The following is a 19,153-nucleotide window of genomic DNA, read 5'->3' on the forward strand; positions in this document are numbered from 1 at the left end:
TTACTCTTCTACCCTCAATAATTCCGATCCCCACCCAACATTATCACTGTAGTATAACCAAAACCCCAGTCTACTAACAGTTACCCTTTTTAATATTAACGTTTTCGTTTTGATCCAACTCTTAACTTTAATTTGCAAAATCAGAAAACAAAAAACAAAACATCAAAATTATAAGAAAAGGATAAACAGGTGAGAGGAAATTTATTAAGTCTAGTCATTCTTTCCTTTCTTCCATTAACAGTGCTTCTGAAGAAAAAAAAAATCTTAGAATTCAAAATTTCTTCTTCTGATTTGATGCAACTGAAGATGAATATGAATGATTTGAGTCGATGGGGTTTTTTATAATTGGAGAAGATGATGACAGATTTCCCCTAAGTATTGAACTTTGGGTTTTTCTCTGCTCCTGCTTCACTTTCTTATCTCTATAGTCGCACAATCAGATGTGCTATTCGTACTAGCAAGAGGACATCATAATTACTAGCACTCATACCAGCATTTTGAATAGTTTAGAGAAGCTATTTGGGTAATTTTTTCTATCTTTCTTTTACCAGTTTTACTATTTAAGTCACAATAGGAATCAATGACAGAACATTGAAATAAAAATCTCGTTGAACTTTTTTGGTATGCTAAGTGAGCTGAGATAAGAAATTAGAATTTTGAAGCTACAAATCTTGATGTAGTCATTTTAGCACTTACATTGAAGTCCCATTAGCAAAACAGACAGATATGTGTAAGTTTAAACACTCCAATGCTGATTGGCTTTTAATTAGATTCCACTCCGGAGGTGGCAATCCTTGGATAAAATTCTAAGGTTATGTTAACTAGGACAAGAGTGGCCCTCTGCTAAAACTAGGTTGTCTTTGTGTTTGATGATTAACATTGGGATTCTTAGTCTCCTTTGCTATTGTCCAGCGCTGTTAATGATTTTGGACGTCTCCTTTCATGATGAGCTCCATGTACATCATATCTTTTGTATTCTATAGTGATTAGCTCCCGTGCGTCCTTTAGTTGACATGTTAGGATCTTACCTACTCATCCTTACTGGCATGGATCTAGATGGCCCCTTTGTACCCCAAACGGGGCTAATGATACTTGGATTAACTTGGACTTGGCATTTGCTATGTCCCGGCGGAATCCTTTCCTTTTGCTTTGGATATCAGAGTCCGAACCTGTAGATATGGTTATGGGATTAACTGTTCTGCTTTTCTCAGGTAGACAACGTGTTCTGTCTGGCCACACCTATGAGCTCTTACAGTCAATTTTTAGTGTCGGAAGTCAGACCGGTGCTAAGTCGATATGCATGTTGGTTTGTGAAGTGCACGAACGCCTAAAAGAGCAGCTGGATGTGAAGGTGAGATATGGCAAAGGCCAAAGAGATCAGCTTGCAACTCTATTTTGAGACACCACAGTAGTCGAGAACCTTCTTATTCCAAATGAGTTATACCCACAACATAGGATGTTTCCACTTTTTCTGACTGAATTTATAGTTAGAACTCCATAGAACTTAAAGATCTACGCATGTAAGTAGCTCAGGCCTGTTGTATCCTTTTTTTCAGCTTCTAGTAAGTTAGTTCTTATTCACCCATCAATAATTTTTGCTATTATTTCACCATTACAGTAATCTTCTTCTACTATATGGGAGTCACTATTGTCTCAATGAAGGCAGTGATAGTGTTGCATGTGCTAATAAGAACCGAGTTTGTTTGGGGTGATTCAGGTGTAAATGGTGCAAAAAATTATGCAATACTTTTACTTGTATGTTTCCAAGTTGCGTTTGTATTGCTTAATGTTCTTTTATTTTGAGTTTTGCATTTTAATGAAATTCTTCCTACTTCATTTGGACCAATATTTCCCCTCTTCTCCACAAAATCAGTTTGAACTTTGATGTGTGTTTGTCTTGGATGCCAAAGTCAGTATGTTTATGCTGTTTACTGATTCCATGCAGTGCTAGTCAGCAGAAAGAAGTTGGAGGAGATATTCAGCATCAAATCGCTATCAGTGAAATGGTATGTGATGAATCTAGAGTTCCAGAGAAGTAATATGGCAGAAAAAAAGAAGGGAGATTGCGTGAGGGGTTGAGTTGTGAAGGGGTGCATCAAAGTACTACATTTTAAGGTGAGAATGGAATCATCAACACAACCAGAGTGCTAGGCTGGTGGTCTACTTGTTAACCTATGCTCTATAGGTGGTGGTATCGATTCCTACTATCCACCAAGTTTTTTCTCAGAAATGCGGTGCATGTGAGAGGGGCTGGTGGGGACCACTTCTGCCCGCACCTACCCGATGCTAAGCACGCGCATCAGGACCGTCCATGCCCTCGTTGTGCATTTCACGGTGTAAAACCGTTGTGTGTATCACAGCTGGTTTTTTCTTCCATATTTCTGTTCTTTTAATCTTTTACTGAACTAGATGGGCAGGTGTCACCATGTCAACTTCATAACTACAGTATCTCTATCTTTACCCAACGTTTGGCCAGGTGACAGACTCATATTCTTTCTTTTACTAAAAATCTGTAGCTCACGTGAAACTTGTAGTCAAAAGGCAGTCAAATGTCAGTAGGGTATGATGATAAAATTAAATATTTATTTGTGGTGATTGATACTCCGTGGAGGGTAATATGGTCATTTTTGTAATCTTCAAAATATTTATTGCACTTATTCTTATAAGGATGATCTGGTCATTTTTATTTAACATACAATAATATCCGTAATTGTGCTTAAATTGAAGGGTAATTTGGCCATTTTGAAGTCTTCGGAATATTTGCTGCATAATTCCGGTAAGGATAATCTGGTCATTTTATTTAACGTAAATGCGATGAAAATGGAGGGTGATATTGTCATTTTCGCAGTCTCCGAAATATTTGCTAAACTTATTTCGTAAGGGTAATCTAGTCATTTCTTATAAAATAAAAACATCTGTAATTGCGATAAAATTGGAGGGTAATCTGGTCATTTTCCATAGTCATGTTCGTATTTTTTGAAATCAACGAAAATTTGTGAAAATATGAAAATGTGAGAAATTTTTGAAAAGATGTAGTTGGTCATCACGATTGATAAAAACAGATATCATATTTTGTGAAAATATGAAAATTTGGATACAAAAATTTGTGATTAACCAGATTATGAAATTTTGGCTATCACAGATTGTCCGAGTTTCAATCTATTCAAAACTTTTTGGTCTATAAATGTGAGATTTTTTCAAGAACCAATTTTTCGTTCATATTTGTGTAGACTTAGTAGAAATAGAACTTTGATTTCATCTTGATTCAAAAACGGGTTAAAATAAAATTGATTGCAATACAACATAGTATATAATGATAAAAAATATAATTCAATAAATTAATTAACAACCTAAGTTTGTGCAATCAAAACTTTACTCATGATGTGTGTGATTCAAAATTAGAGGTACGACAAACGGCCAACGGGAGGACGCGGCGGTTGTGGTGGAGAAATAAATGGTATTAGATGGTTTTGTAGTGGTGGCGGTGGTTGGTGAGTAGCAATAAGCTAAGTTAATTTTGTGTCGCTACAAAATGAGTAACATTATAAATTAGAAATTGCGGTTGATGGTCTTATTAATAAAATAATCTCGGTTAAAATACGTGAAAGATCAAAAAAATAAAATAAACCAAAAAATGTCATGTTATATAATTACTACAAACAATCGGGCACAAGGTAAAATAAATACACAAAAAATTACTTATTATCGGGAGGTTTCGTTATGGTAAGGGATGTATCATAGGTATGCATACTTTTCTGCTTATTTCTTTGTATTGTATTATTTAATGAAGCTTCACTAAGTTAGGTAGATAAAGACCGGTCCTGATTTTTCCTTCCAATTGGTAAATTCAAGGTTTCTGTCAATCTCACACGTTTATTTGAGAAAAATTCATTACATATTCTTTTATTCCCATTTCAAAAGTCAAAATCAAAATGGAAAAATTTGATCAACTGAAATTAACAAACCTGCCTTCCCATAAAATTGATCAATTGATTAGTCGCTCACATTCGGTAGGATAAGTGGGTTTGAAAACTCTAATTCCTTATGTTGGAGCAAACGAAAATCAGAAATAAAGTTGGGAAGGGAGATAGATTGCAGAGAGGAAAAAACTCAAATCTAAGAGTACAGTTCCGCTCAATATTGTTTCAATTTTCTCTCAATCTTCGTCCACCAAAACGTACATCTGTGACCCTAAACTACTCTGAGCTAACAACATTTGAGAAAATCCTTTTTTTTATATATATTGTTTCATGTATGATTTTTTGGAATTTCGATCATTTTCTTGAATATCATTTGTTGTATTGTATATTTAATTGAAGCATACATTTTCAAAGATAACCTTATTGATTACAATAACCTCATAGTTGAAATTTAGAGGTGCCTCTATGTTGTGATTAGTCACGTTATGAAAATTTGGCTATCACATGTCGTCGGGGTTTCATTTATTCACAACTTTTTTGTCTAGGTTTAGACATTAGAGGAAATAGAATTTTGATTTCATCTCGATAGATAAACTTAGAGACAAACTTATAAGGTTATTCAGATTACACATTATAATTTGACAATAGATTGATATTTACAAAATAATCTTACATGTATACAAAATCCTCTGTTCTCCGGGCTCCTGTTTCAAAGTACAAAATAATTTGACTAGAAGTTATTTTAAATAAATAGTCTAACATGATTATACGTAATTTATATAACACCCTTGCCATTATGGAAAGATAAAGAGCGGGCAAGATTTATTTAGGGAGAAGCTATAAATCAACAGTTGTGGTGATCATAATTGTATCAATAATTTCTCATAATAAATATTTTATTCTTCCTACATTATAAATATCCTAGTATTATCTTCGTAAATAAACTTTCATTAATCTTATGTTATAAATATCTTTTTACATCATAAATATCTTATAATTAACTTTATAAATGAACTTTCATTTAATATTTTATTAATTTTTCATTATAAATGTCTTATAATTTTTAAACAAATTTTCCTTTAGTGAGAAAGAATACGATGGAGAGTGGAACATATTACAAGAAATCGGATGGGAGCCTTGCAACAAGATGGGCTTCAACCTATTTTTGAATGACAACCCTAAGTTCCTAATTCATCATTAAATAATATAGTTTCATTATTAAATTTTTTTGTTAATGTTTTAAATGTTTTATGATTATCTTATCTTAATAGATACTTTTATTAAATAAATAATAAATTCGTTAATAATCATATCAGTCCGGTGGTATTTGCGGGTGGTGGTCCGTGGAAGCTGGTGATGATAGTGATGAGGTAGTGGTGGTGGAAGTGTAGGTGGTCAGTGTGGTAATCAGGTAGCGGACAATTCTTATTCTATGTCGTCAGGACACAAGTAAACTATTATGGAAGTTGTGGTTGATTTTTTTAATATGAAAATGGAAGTTGTGGTTGATTTTTTTAATGTGAAAATAAGCCGGTTATAATACAAAAGAAACAATTGTACAGGATGACCGCAATTTTCCCTAAAAACAACCTTAGAAGAATTCAAGGATGATAGGGTAATAATCTACTATTTGAATAGTAAAGGTTTTCAGTTGGTCCCACTACATATTTCACACAGTGGTTTCTTCGAGAGAGCTATTACGGTCAACCTAGCAATTCTCAAAAAAAAAAACATCGAAAAATATTGTCACTAATATATCCAACAAAAAAATTACAACGATTAAAACTAACATATTTTTCGTTTACTTATTATGAAGACGGTGCCGTTACCACATGTGTGAAGTTCTAGTAGTAATACAAAGCATATAGAGATCACGACTGTAATACTATGGTCGAACATGAAAATATAATAACGGTGACAACAAACATAATATTTCTTTTCACACATGGAAATATGATCCAAGCAATTGAGTGACACCTTGAAGTATACATAATTTTCTTGGACGGGTTCATCTATACAGAACTTGTACAAGGATTGTCAGAAAGAGATAAATGTCAGTACCATACTTGATCATAAGTTAGGATAAGCTTGATATGAAAAATCAAAATAAAAAATTATAGTCGACAGGGGAAAACCTTTTTTAAATCCACACTAAAGTCAGCTTTCCTGTTGAAAGAATGAATAGCTAATTAATGTCTTAAACAACCAAATTATACGATCATATGATCTTTTGCGGAACGAAAGAAACTTGATCAAATGAGGTTCCGAGTTGATATACTTATTTGAGCAATGATATAACAAGCATAATATGGATAGGGTTCATAAGGCTAATTGAATTAACTTATCAACATGTGCACCGAATTTCCTCTTTTTCTCTCTCCTAAAAGAAATCTCTAGTTTCTTTCCTGCTGGTTCTAATTTATTTTTTCAATGGTTTTTCACCGTAGTTCCATTATTTTTATGATGATACTCGATTTGGAGATTTGAAATTTTCTCATGGCCGCTTGAAAGGATTGGTTCAAACTGATCTTTCCACAACAAGTAATTTTTCGAATCGAGTTTCAACAATCAGGATTGGTTTTCTTAACGATCTATTCACCTAGTATGTTTAAAGGGAACGGTTTCAGTAGTAGGCTTGTAGCTACAATCACTCTCAAAAATTATTCTTACTTCAATAGTTCAAGAGAAAGTAGTAGTTATTTCTTGCCATATCTACCCACTATGTTTAAGCAAGATTAGTCGGAGACTGCATATTTTATTAATTTATTTAGATTAGAAAAATATCTGTTAAGTGCATATTACAACTTTATTTAGATATCTCTCTCTATATATAGTCATCTTGGTAGATGATCCATCTTTTGTACTATTCCTTGAGCAAATTGGTATCCAATTCCTTGGTAAAATCTTCCAGCATTTTCATAAAGTATGTCGGATCAGGGACATCTTCATTTGCTTTCTGATATTGTGCAGACCACTTCACAAGGCAATTATAGTTTCCATCACTGTGTGCTGGAGTGGTAGTAAGTGTATTAGCAAAACTTGTGTAATCATCCTTGAGAAGTCCTTCAGTAACTGTAAAAGTTATTGACATGTTTTTATGGTCCACCGCAGTTACCTTCACTTTAGTCATGACGGCAGAAGGTTTATCATCTGTAATATCATGAATAAATTTGGCTAAGAATATTACAGATTTGGTGAACAAGAGTAATTAGATGTCAGACAGTTAGAGACTTTACGTACCCAGTAGATAGTCCCAAACATAAACACTTCCCACGCGAACTTCACCGTCTCCGGGGAAAACTTGGACTTTGTGGACAGTTTGAGGAGTATATTTTGGGAGCTTGAGTGCATCACGAGTCATCATGGCGTAAAACTTCCCTGCAGAGCACTTAGCTTTACATTCAACCTCAAGTTTACGAATTTCAGCCATTATTCTTTAAATACAACCTCAAGGTTACGTCGTTCAGTGAAGGGAATGAAATGTTGTTCGGGTATTTATAGCCCAAATTTAATTACGCTTACGTGAATATGTTACTAAAGAATATGATTCGACTAATACATATATTCTGATTTGACAAGCAGCCACGTCTCCAAGGTGGTTGGTTCTTACTCTTGTTACGTACTGCACTTAGCTAGTTCTTCCCACTTTAGGTAGAATAGAAAGTTGTGTACGAGGTGAGTTTTGGATATATTCCAATCAATCCCTTCCCATTTTATTTATTCTTCAGAAAAAGCGCCAGAATTTATAATTCCAAGATAACCTAGTGGAAGTGGAATGTAAGAAACTTGATCAAATCGGGTACTGAGTTGATGTATCTCTGTGTTTGAACGGTTTGTAAAACAGTAACAGAATATACACCAACATGCACTAACTGACATAATTCTAACAGAGAACAGCTCTCACTAACCATTCTCTAACTTTATGGTGGGTGGTGGTGATATTGTTTCCTTACAAGGTTTCGGTGGAAAAGTGGAAAGAAAAGGAGAAAAGGGTATATATTTGGAATTCTGAACCAAACTTTTGGAAGGTATTGAAGAGACTTCTGCCGGCCAAGTTTTAGAAACCAAGAATGTTTTATTTTTTATTTTGATAAGAGGAGAGATTTTTATTAGAGATTGAAGAATTTACACAAGTATACGAAAGGTAGACAATGCACCCTCTTGAGGCCTATTGGTTTTGGGCTTCCTTGTTCTAGAGGGAATGATTTTTTCGCAAGTATGTATAAATAGTTAAATACCGAGAGACATCTCAAAGTTAGTACGAAATTTTAGTTTTGAGAAGTTGGGTTTTCGTTGAGTTTGCAAGTCAGTGTCTAAACGGAATAAGAAAATGGGTATTTTCACTTTTGTGTGCAAAAGCAAAGATGGAGTTTGGAAATGTTAGCTACACCGGGCTTGATTACCTTTTTACCCAGCACTTTTGTCGGAATTTGCAAAAGTTTAGTAAATGTTAGGGTACATTAATTGAATACCCATAGTTGTGACACCCAATTGTTATATCTTTATACAACAATACTTCTGTCGTCTAAAAACCTTATCCATCAAAAAATTAATTATCTTAATGCCCTTACGTATAATATTATTTTTCATTTTAAAACCTTATCCCTTAACAAATTCATTTTTCTATTACTTCAAAGTCGCCGCCACCACCACCATTCCACCACCACCGCCGCCACCGCCACCACGTACTAACTAAAATCACCACTAATATTCTACCACCCCACTGATATTCCACCACCACTATCATTGGCGATACCGCCACCACCGTCGTCGCCACCACCACCGCCGCCTCCATCACCGCCACCGTCGCCATCAAAACTAGGTGTCAACAACCGAAGTTGCAATATTTCCAGATTATAGTGTCAACAACCAAAGTTGATCCTTTTAAGTAGGCTCAACAATTGAAGTTGATCCATTAAGTGGGATCAACAACGGAAGTTGATCCACAAAAAATTGGATCAACATTTGGAGTTGACACCATTTATACGAGTCTATTTCCTGTAAAAACCAATAAACCCGGAACCTGCAAACTGACATATCGTTAAGAAACACAAGAATAACATTCATAAAAAATAAATCAGAATGTCTGTCATTACAAATATAACAATTCCAAACCAAAAAACATAAAAAAGAGAAACCTCCAACTAGTATGAAACCTAAAAAAGATGCAAAAAATGTTGTAGTGAATCAACTTCAACACATCAAGCGCTTTCATGCTAGAGCAATGAATCAAAATTTTCTGCAACAACCATCTTTGATACAAAAAAAGAGAAGAAATGACATATAGAATGAGTGAACTTGGCGTGAGTCGAACACGCATCATCTGACATTGAGTCAGTCATGCTACCATTGCACCACAAATTCAACATTTGAAGAACTTTACAACTTCAAAATCCAACACCACCACCATAACCATTAGTCGAACGACATCGCACAAACACAAACCATCAAGAAATTAAGCTAATTTTTATTAAGAACCATGATTTAAACTACAAACATGACTATACTAATCCAAGGAAATCCTATCAACAATAGGAGTCAGTAGTTGATCCCATAAAAAAAATTGTCAACAACAGGAGTCGATCCCGTTTATGGGATCAACAACAGTAGTTGATTCCATAAAAACTAAAGTCCAGAGATTTTTTGACCAGGAAACAAAACATCAACGAGAAAACATCAAAATGATCCACCAACAACCTAAAAATCTAACTGCATACAAAAAAAAAATAAAAAAAATGTGGTTAAGATCTAGAACATACAAGAAATTAAACTTATAACCTAATACACTAAACAAACAAGATTGATTTATGTACCATCACAATATGTGGATTTAGTTTGAACGAATACTTCTAAGTAAATTCAATATCATCAATTCTTCTCTTCAATTGAAGATGAAGAATAATTTATAAGAAGTTCAAATAAGTTGAAATCGAACACAAAATAGAGATAAAACTACGAAATAGAAAACCAAAAATCAAATTTGTCGATCTCTGAATTTGAAAAATCAATCTTGAACATAAACATATGAAGAACAATAAATAACATTTTCAAATCAGTTGAAATCAAATATGAAGATATTAATAAATCTGATATTAATAACGGAGGACGTGGGGGTGACGGCGGCCGATCTGGTGGTGGTGGTACTAAGGTGTTGTTCGTGGTTGAAAGAGAAGGAGATACAGAAGATAAAAAAATTTAGGAAGTGGTTCGATCCAATCGTAGGTCAAAAGAAAAAGGAAAAGAAACAAAAAAAAATTGTTAATGGACCCCTGATGGGCTTATAGATGAAGAGGGGTATATTTATTGTGTGATAAGGGTATTTGTGAAACCCATCAAAACAAGGGATAATTATATAATTACCACTAAGCCTAAAAATAGAAACCTGATTTTGGGAAATACCTAAATCTTTCTAGGCATACAGAGCAATAGTCCTAACTTGGTTGACCTTATAATGGGCACCTTATGGGTAGTTCATTTACCTATATGCCCTTAAATCTTTTAAATTCCTAATCTATCCCTAATCCTAATACAAAAACCTATAATCAGTTTCATTCACCTTCTTCTTCCTCTCCACAGCAGCCGAAACCGTTCATCTTTTCCATTTTTTTTTCATCGCATCATCGCCGAAATTTTATCGTCGATTCGTGTAAAGTTAATCGACGACTAAACTCATCTATATAATGGGTCGTCGTAAGCAAGTATCTCGTTCTAATCGATTGATTGAACAACCTGTTGAAGAAGAAGAAGATTTAGAGAGTGAAGAAGAAACTAAAAATCAAACACAAATCCAACCGGATGAAGAGACTGAAGAAGAACCAACTCCTGAAATAAGAATAAGAAGGTTAGTTCTACAAACCCATCTCGCATTTGATATTTTTGGTTGGTATGATTGGTTTAATTCGTCAAAAACATGGTTTGTACGGTGGTTACAGGGTTGGGTTCGGCGTAAAATCAAGTTCAGATTTGCGCCGAACTGTTCTTCAAACTCAACCCTGAAACTTCATATGAACGATTCGTCTTAAAATGTATATCAGTTTTGCGCCGAACCTAGTGACATAGAGCCTTGTATTTAGGATCGGCTTATTCGATGGCATTAGATTTGCGCTGAGTTTGTGGTGTGGAAATTTCATAAATTTTGCACGTGTATAGGATCGTCTCATATGGTAGTACTAGTTTTACGCCGAATAAATGTTGTTTCAATTCCATAAGTTTTGCATGTGTATAGGATCGGTCATATGGTAGTACTAGTTTTTCGCCGAATAAATGTTTGAATTCATAATTTTAGGTTAGGCTTATTCAAAAGTATTGGTTGTGAGCCGAATAAATGAGATCGACTTATAAATAGTTTGTGGTATGAGCCGAACCACTCTCTGTGTAAGCTATTGAAAATTCTAAGACATGGTTCTGCTCATATGTGTTATTTCGGGTAATCCGAGCCTTCTTATTTGTTGACAAGTTTTTGGCATTTCAAATCCATATTTCGTATAGTTTGTATCCCTTTGTTGTTCGAAGTAGTCTTATAACTTTCATACTTGTGTCAGGACTAATGCAGCTAAAAAGAGGAAGAAGATGGAGGTAACACCTTCTACTTCTAAAACTCCCGATCCTCGAGGAGGAAGTAAGAAAAAATTGGAAGAGGGAGGTAGAGGAGGCATTTTAGAAGAAGAAGCTGAATAAGTAAGAGTTGAAAGACAAGAAGAAGGAATAGCTGAAGATGAAAAAGTGGAAGGAATAACTGGAGATGATAATCAAGAAGTTCATCAAGAAACACAATCCCAAGGAAAACCCAAGAAAGTCAAGAAAGGTAAGAAGGTGAGAAATTGAGAATATATATGTTTATATCTCTGTGGTCTAATCGTAATAATTAACAACACATACAATGGTGTTCTTTTAAGCTACGACCAGGGCTGAACATAAAACAGTAGAGAACACAAAGATCTAAGTTATTAAGACAAAAGAATTAAGTACAGTATATTTCAGGGGAATCAACTACCCTGTTGACAGCTACTGCTTGTTATCTACTCTACTTCCCCAGTTCAGTGACAACCATTTTTGGAGTATCAACTACCCTATTGACAACCATTTTTGGGGAATCGACTACCTTGTAGGTGGTGTAAACCGTAAATAATGTTTGGACATCAGTCCATACAATAGAAGGGCAGTTTGCGGTTAATTTATGCCTCACCTCTCGGTAAATGAAGTTATTTTATCAAGGAGTCTAGAGCTTTCAACTTCCCAACCATGTGCAATTACCATATCCACTTTATCTTCTTCACTTAAGCTTTGATTATCTGCAGTTACCTAATGAAAGGCAATGTAGGTTCACCAGGAAGCACCATTAAGATATTTGAAATGGAATGCGATTAGCTACCCGCTGTGATAAGTAAAATAAATGTTCAAAAAGTAAAACGAAAGTTCGAAGTCGATATCCCGTTACCCGTTTTTTCACTACCTTACTTTGTTGCTGATGAAGGATGTAAGACTTAAAACCACATGATTATTAGTGAAAAAATCAACGAAGAGCAAAAATACTCCCTCTCATTACGGGCCTTACGATTTACAAGAAAAAAATACTCATGGATCGTTTTGGACAACTCACAAAACCCGGGCCGTTACGGCACGGGTCATACCCTAGGACAATTGAAGAACATTTTGATATTTTTGACAATTGAGGAGGACAATTGAAGAATACATGAAAACTATATTAGCCCAAGGACAATTGAAGAACAGTTTGTCAATTGTTTCTTCATGGACATCTTGTTTACACAGCGTACGGATAGATTCAATACGAGTGTTGAATCTTTTGATGTTATGCCTAACCGGTAAACCTATATGGAGTAGTTTCCATATAAACAACATAATCTTGGACGAAATGAAAGTAAAAGACCAAAACTTTCTCCATAGGAATTCATTAAGAGAAGAAGAAGACGAAATATTTTTAGCAAGTATCTTGTAACAAGATTTTCTTGAATATTTTCCATTAACTGATTGGGTCCAGATCAAGAAATTATTTTCATCTTCACCGTTAATATAAATACCCAGAATCACGCTTAAGAGATCTTGTGGGAATAAATCTTGGAAAAGATTTTCATTCCATGAATAATTATCTTCTAAAAATAGATCAGCAATTACGTGAATATTTCCATGCATAATATCCGAATATGGTAACGGATGTTGATTGGGGATGCACGGTTCCTCCCAAGCATTTATGTTGTTACCATTTGAGATCTGCCAGAAGATCGTACTTTTCAGAATCACTCTAACTTCCATCAGAATATTCCATATAGATGATCCCTTTTTATCGGCATTCACAGTCCAAAAAGTCTCATCCTTGAGATATTTTTCAGTTAGAATTCTAACCCACATAGCTTCTTTATTCTCAATGAATCTCCATGCCAATTTACGGACTAGAGATTTATTCGCCATAAATGTGTAGCACCACCAACAGATACCTTGAAGGCCATTACAAACCACTCTGAGAGTGTGTAGAAAATAACAATGGCAATAATTTACCATATTTAGTAGCAAATATAAACAGAAGAACCTAATATGCATTGTTGAAATGCAGTTTATTTATTTACATACATTATAGGATAAGCTAATCTACCCGGATCTTAAAAGAAATCAAGATCCGGGGAGAGAAGATGAAGATAACTGTTCACTATATGAAGATAACCGTCTGTTTTAAGAATATGAATGCAGGTCGTTTTCTAGAGAGAAAAAACCAAAAAAAAGAAAAGAAAAATCTTCTTTACGATTAACACATTAGTGACCGAATGCTATAAGGTTTTCAGGTCGGTACACTCTCCTTGTAAGAGTTAAAGTGAGTTTAGTAAATTTCTTTGTCTCTTGTATTGTCCGAATTTTCATTTTCCTTTTATTTTTTATTTTCCCCAATTGTTTTTTCACCTGATATGATGTTACTAACGTACAGTTAAGTATTTGGTATAAACACGGTGTAACGAAATTAATTAGGTTAAAATTCTGATAGAAATGTTGTCCACCTGCCTTTTTATGGACGTCGTTATTAATGAACGTTTAAGTACTTAATGTAAACTGAGTATGACCTTATTTTTAATATTTCAACCAATAGAGTTATGTCAAATGTCTTCACCATAGCTTCTACGTTAGAAAAGGCATATTTTGGCCAATAGGAATCGAGAGTTTCATCACCGTTCATTGTAAGAGATTATTTTGTCAAGACCATTATGGGGGAAGACTTTTTTAATTAACTGGTTGGAAAGTAAGTTAATTTTTGGAGAATTATTAAATACAATCACGACATACATAAACGGTGCATACTGTGACATTAAACATGGAACTGTATGTTTTTCTTTTTTTTTTTGGTCGTCAACCCATTATTATTTCATTACAAATAAGATACGTTTACACGATTATTTTGAAAAGAAAAAAACAAATAACATAAACATGAAACAAATACAATCCAATAAACGCGGTTATTGAATTAAAAATCCCCAGGATTATGTGCATCCAATCCATTGGGATACCAAAATCAAAATCCGCCATACATCAGATTGATTAAGGACACTAGGATAAGGCGAAAACGGGACAAATCGGGACAATGGTTACCATATCAAAACAAAAACCTCATTTTTCTTTAAATGGACCTACGATTAGCCCAGTCCGGCTATGTTTTCGGCCCATGTTACACTACCTTATCGTATCACTCACTACCAACAGAAAACCGAAAAACTGAAACGGCTTATCTTCAACTGAACCCCATAAACTCTGTTTCTCTTCTTCAATTTTCATTCTTTAAATATCCATGGACTTGGGTATGTCTTCCTTCAAACTGTACTCACAAAATGAAATTCTCGGTGAAGATTTTAAGGAAATTGGAACTCAGGGATTGAGAAAACGGGTTACTCAACTGGGAACTTCATGGAAGACTCCATTTCCTGGAGATGAAGTTGAAGGTATGTAAATTCACTCGACAAAATCCTACTATTTGTTTGAAATCTCTCTATTGTCTCAGTTATGTTTGAATAAAATGGTGGAATTTTTCATTTTTAGTACATTACAGTGGATGTATCCAAGGTGGTTCGAGTTTCGATTCGAGTTGGGACAGACATACTCCATTCAGATTCAAAATAGGACAATGTAAGTTGTAATCTAATTATCTACTTGACTTGTGGTAGTTTTTCAGCTTCTAATGCTTACATTTTTCAGTACTGTCGTAAACTTGATTATCCAAACTTTTAGTGTCCGATTTTAATTTCAGCTGCTATATGAATATTAGGTGAAGTTATCAAAGGATGGGATGAAGGGATTTCAACAATGAAGAAAGGTGAAAGGGCAGTTTTCATGATTCCGCCTCACTTGGCTTATGGCGAAATGGGCTCTCCACCAACCATACGTCCCAACGCGACACTAATATTCGATGTAGAGTTGCTATCATGGACTAGCATCAGAGACTTAACAAATGATGGTGGAATATTAAAAAAGATACTAAAAGATGGCGAGGGATGGGCTACACCAAAAGTTTCTGATGAAGTGCTAGGCATATTTCTATCCTCTTTACGAATGTCCAGAAAAAAGTGGTTTATCTACTTGGGAGCAATGAATCTAACATTAATCCTGTTGTTTTTGTGTAGTTAAGTATGAAGCAAGGTTTGAGGATCAAACCTTAATATCGAAGTCGGAGGAGGGTGTTGAATTCTATGTTTGCGATGGTAAACTGGCCTTTCGAACTAATGTATTACAATATTCATATCTTCTGGAAGCAAAAATGTCAGAAGTTAGTTTGCATACACAGTTTCTGAATGACTTTTAGAAGCAGAAAAATCAACTTTTTGTGAAGCAAATTGTTCTTGCTCCTGACTTCTATTTCTGGATACAAATTTCTGAAGAAGCAGAAGTCAAGTCAGAAGCACATTTGTAACCGTGCTTAAATTTTTGGTATGTACATTTCTTGTTTAACCTTTATTGCTTTTTGAGCAGGTTATATATGTCCTGCAATTGCCAAGGCCGTAACCACAATGAGGAAAGGGGAGAAAGCAGAGTTATCGGTGAAATTTTCATGTAAAGTAATATCATGCAACCTAAATTTAGATATCCTTTGATTATGCAACAAAAAATTAAAATATCTGTCATGAGTTGTTATAAATAAGTTAATTGCAAAAAGAATCAAAGCTTATCTTTTTTGTTTATATACAGATGGTATAAAACAGGTTGGAAAAGATGCATTTGGAAGTGGTTATGGGGTTCAATCCAATCAAAATATGATAATTGACCTTGAGTTAATATCCTGGAAAAGTGTCATTAACGTTGCAGAAGACAGGACAGTGATTAAGAAGATTTTGAGAGAAGGCGAAGGTTTCGATCATCCAAATGAAGGATCAGTTGTGAAAGGTATTTCTACTTATTGAACACTTATTATCCATTTCAAACAGGTTTACTAAAGAATTAGTTACCGGCTCGCATGTCTCAAAGGGTAGAAGATGTTTCTCAGTATGAAAAACCTTGATCCTATTGTTGCAGTGAAATACACTTGTAAATGCGAAGATGGAAGAGTCATCGAGACCAAAGGCTCCGATGATGAGCCTTATGAATTTATATGTTTTCAAGGTATGCACGCCATGTTTCGCTTGTGCAAAATTTAAAGATAATGGCAACTCTTATATTAATATATTCTGATTAGTTTTTGGCGGTTTTATTTTAGAACATATTCCAGAAGGTTTATTCAGGGCAATTGTGACCATGAGAAAGGGTGAAAAATCGCTAGTAACAATCTGCTCCGATTACGGTTCCAACTTTGCAGTCTCTAGATGTGCTCCAACAAACAAAACACTTGTTTATGATGTCGAATTACTTAGCTTTTCAAAGGTTTTTCACCTTTTTCTAGCTTCCAGTTGGCTTTATGCAATTAGTTGTTCTGATACATATTTCACGCATAGGAAAAACCGCACTGGAAAATTGAAACAGCGGAAAAAATAGAGGCTTGCGAGAAAAAGAAAGACGAGGGAAACAGACTGTTCAAGGCTGGAAAATTTTGGTGCTCGTCTATGAAATATGAAAAGGTTTAATGTCGTTTACATACATAGAATGAAATGGCACGCCGTAACAGAATTTCCATGCTAAGACTAAGAGTTACGGTTTTTTCAGGCAGGAAAGTGTGTGGAATTCGACCACTCCTTCACAGACGAGGAAAAGACCAGGGCAAACGCATTAAGAATATCATGTCATTTGAACAATGCAGCTTGTAAACTTAAACTCGGGGATTACGTTGAAGCTTCTAAATGTTGCACCAAGGTTTATTTTATGATTCACTCTCTGAGGTTATAATATAGTATGCTACATCACACTCATACTGCTAACATGCATTCTTCCGTAGGTATTAGAACTTGATCCTTCTAACATTAAAGCGTTGTATCGAAGATCGCAATCGTACTTAGAAACCCAGGATTTAGAAAAAGCCGAGATTGACATAAAGAAAGCTCTTTCCATAAATCCAAATAACAGGTTTGTGCCTTCCCACTTTGTTTTGTTTTTGTATAATCTTTTGGCAATAATTTCTTGTTCTTAGTTAGCTAATGTACCTTTTTTTTTTTTTTTTTTTGAATGAATGCATAGAGAAGTGAAGCTAGAGTACAACAAGTTAAGAAATAAGAAGAAAGAGTACGTAAAGTATGAAGCACAGATTTTTGGTACAATGTTTTCGAGTCAGGGTGATTAGAGATTTTGGGCAACTGGAGCGCAACCAGCGCTATGGTGTGCTCATTAGTGTTTCGATACTTCAACATACTGACGGTGTAACCGTGTTTGTTGCCGTACGGTTATTGGGTGTTCAGGGAATGGGAATAATGTTGATGTCAGATTTTACGTGATACTGAGTTTCATGTTGTTGTCACGAGGTCTGTTATTCAATAATAACGAGAGTATTACCCGTGCCGTAACGGTCCGGGTTATTTTTTGTTATCAAAATGAATGGCGATTGAGCATAATGATGGTGCACTACAGTCTGTATGCAGTACTGGTAAAGTCTCTTGATAATATATTTCCTGAAAAGAGCTCACCTAAAACCGCAAGTATCCAGCTTAGTAAAAAATGAAAATTGCATCAACAGTATCCTAGATACAAATGAAGGATAAGATCCCCTCCATTAACAAATCTATAAGAAATGTGCTTTTAAACTTACAAACTATCCATTGAGCATGAGCTTACATATCTGGAGGTATCAGGTATGTAATATGTATGCTCTAAAGAGTATGCAAATACTACCAATGATGAGAATCAACACTTCCATGTTGTGAACTGTTCCCGCCAGCTCACAAACTTCTTGCTCCATAAAGATATCGGTCAAGAATAGAGGGTCCATAAGATATAATAATATACACCCTAAATTAAAATGACATTGATCATACACGTTCATTACATTTTGAAGTATTACATTTGCCATTTTATTTCTTTGTATAAAGAAAAACGAATTAAATTTTTTCTTCACAACGCAAAGAAAGATTTCCAAATCAAAGACATTAAGAAAATAACCATAAAAGTATAGGATGACCATGTTCATAAACCATGTTGATAGGTCCTAACAAAGCTATATAATATATAGTCCAGATTGTTAACCTTGCTACGGGAACACCCATACTCAGTTAGCATTCTTGTCCGCCACAGGTCTCATTATCATCATCCCAAAAGAAAAATTGTATGACACTCAAGGCAGGGTCGATAGTACCGACCATTTTCAATGAGTAGATTGGTAGTGGCCGCGTTGAAACGACGATATTAGCAACCTCATACATAGGCGGAACATCAAAAGGCAAACTATATGGAATGGACCGCAAAAACTCCTAAGTAGGTGGGATACCATTATGAAGAAATATCGTGAGGTGTTTTCCCTTTCCTCATAGCCAGTGTATACGACGCGGAGGTCTTGTATTCAAGCACCTGAAAATGAAATATAGGCATTAAGTGATGCGCAAATAACTGTGCATCACACTCTAAACTACTTTTAGGGAGGTTGTGAAATACTACATTGCTCAAGATGTAAAAATATAAAGAAGCAGCTTGAACATATACAATCAGATAGTAAACTGATCAATAATGACTTATCACAAAATTATTAAAATACTTCTATCATGTAGTCAGTGCGAATGTAATTTTAAAGAGATAATTGCAGCAAGACCTAATGCAATATAATTTGATCGGTTTTGGTTACCACTTACGACCTCAAACCAAGAAGTTTTTCACATATTTGAGCTAAAACA

General features: G+C 34.8%; 2 protein-coding genes and 1 long non-coding RNA gene across 5 annotated transcripts; 2 read left to right on the forward strand and 1 right to left on the reverse strand.

The window, feature by feature from the left end:
- Nucleotides 1-453: 453 nt before the first annotated feature.
- LOC113328754 lies at nt 454-2,693 on the forward strand. Its single transcript, XR_003349537.1, has 2 exons — nt 454-523; nt 1,946-2,693. It is a non-coding gene; the product is annotated as an uncharacterized LOC113328754 (long non-coding RNA).
- Nucleotides 2,694-6,644: 3,951 nt separating this feature from the next.
- LOC113328775 (major latex protein 146-like) lies at nt 6,645-7,402 on the reverse strand. Its single transcript, XM_026575787.1, has 2 exons — nt 7,161-7,402; nt 6,645-7,070 (listed from the first exon to the last, which is right to left on the reverse strand). Exons 1-2 carry the CDS (start codon nt 7,348-7,350, stop codon nt 6,784-6,786), a joined length of 477 nt encoding a protein of 158 aa, XP_026431572.1. The 5' UTR covers nt 7,351-7,402; the 3' UTR covers nt 6,645-6,783.
- A 7,268-nt stretch (nt 7,403-14,670) lies between these two features.
- LOC113328779 (70 kDa peptidyl-prolyl isomerase-like) lies at nt 14,671-17,858 on the forward strand. Of its 3 annotated transcripts, none has more exons than XM_026575791.1 (12): nt 14,671-14,857; nt 14,955-15,041; nt 15,181-15,441; nt 15,536-15,613; nt 15,882-15,962; nt 16,098-16,292; nt 16,422-16,508; nt 16,603-16,766; nt 16,838-16,960; nt 17,046-17,192; nt 17,275-17,402; nt 17,514-17,858. In XM_026575791.1, the coding sequence occupies exons 1-12, from the start codon at nt 14,707-14,709 to the stop codon at nt 17,614-17,616; spliced, it is 1,605 nt and encodes a 534-aa protein (XP_026431576.1). In that variant the 5' UTR covers nt 14,671-14,706; the 3' UTR covers nt 17,617-17,858. The 3 variants fall into 3 exon arrangements, with proteins under 3 accessions (XP_026431576.1, XP_026431577.1, XP_026431578.1); XM_026575792.1 differs by having other exon boundaries at nt 16,615-16,766; XM_026575793.1 differs by having other exon boundaries at nt 14,728-14,857; nt 14,965-15,041.
- The last annotated feature ends 1,295 nt before the right edge of the window (nt 17,859-19,153 follow it).

The sequence above is a fragment of the Papaver somniferum genome, unplaced genomic scaffold (genome assembly GCF_003573695.1).
Source record: "Papaver somniferum cultivar HN1 unplaced genomic scaffold, ASM357369v1 unplaced-scaffold_114, whole genome shotgun sequence".
NCBI classification, from domain to species: domain Eukaryota; kingdom Viridiplantae; phylum Streptophyta; class Magnoliopsida; order Ranunculales; family Papaveraceae; genus Papaver; species Papaver somniferum.

Excerpts from the sequence above, each read along its gene's own strand:
- LOC113328779 (XM_026575791.1), top strand. The coding sequence starts at position 14,707 with ATGGACTTGGGTATGTCTTCCTTCAAACTGTACTCACAAAATGAAATT. Across the intron at positions 16,293-16,421 it reads TGAAGGATCAGTTGTGAAAG|TGAAATACACTTGTAAATGC; the intron begins GTATTTCTACTT and ends CTATTGTTGCAG. Across the intron at positions 16,767-16,837 it reads AATTACTTAGCTTTTCAAAG|GAAAAACCGCACTGGAAAAT; the intron begins GTTTTTCACCTT and ends TTTCACGCATAG.
- LOC113328775 (XM_026575787.1), bottom strand. The coding sequence starts at position 7,350 with ATGGCTGAAATTCGTAAACTTGAGGTTGAATGTAAAGCTAAGTGCTCT. Across the intron at positions 7,071-7,160 it reads TGTTTGGGACTATCTACTGG|ATGATAAACCTTCTGCCGTC; the intron begins GTACGTAAAGTC and ends ATGATATTACAG.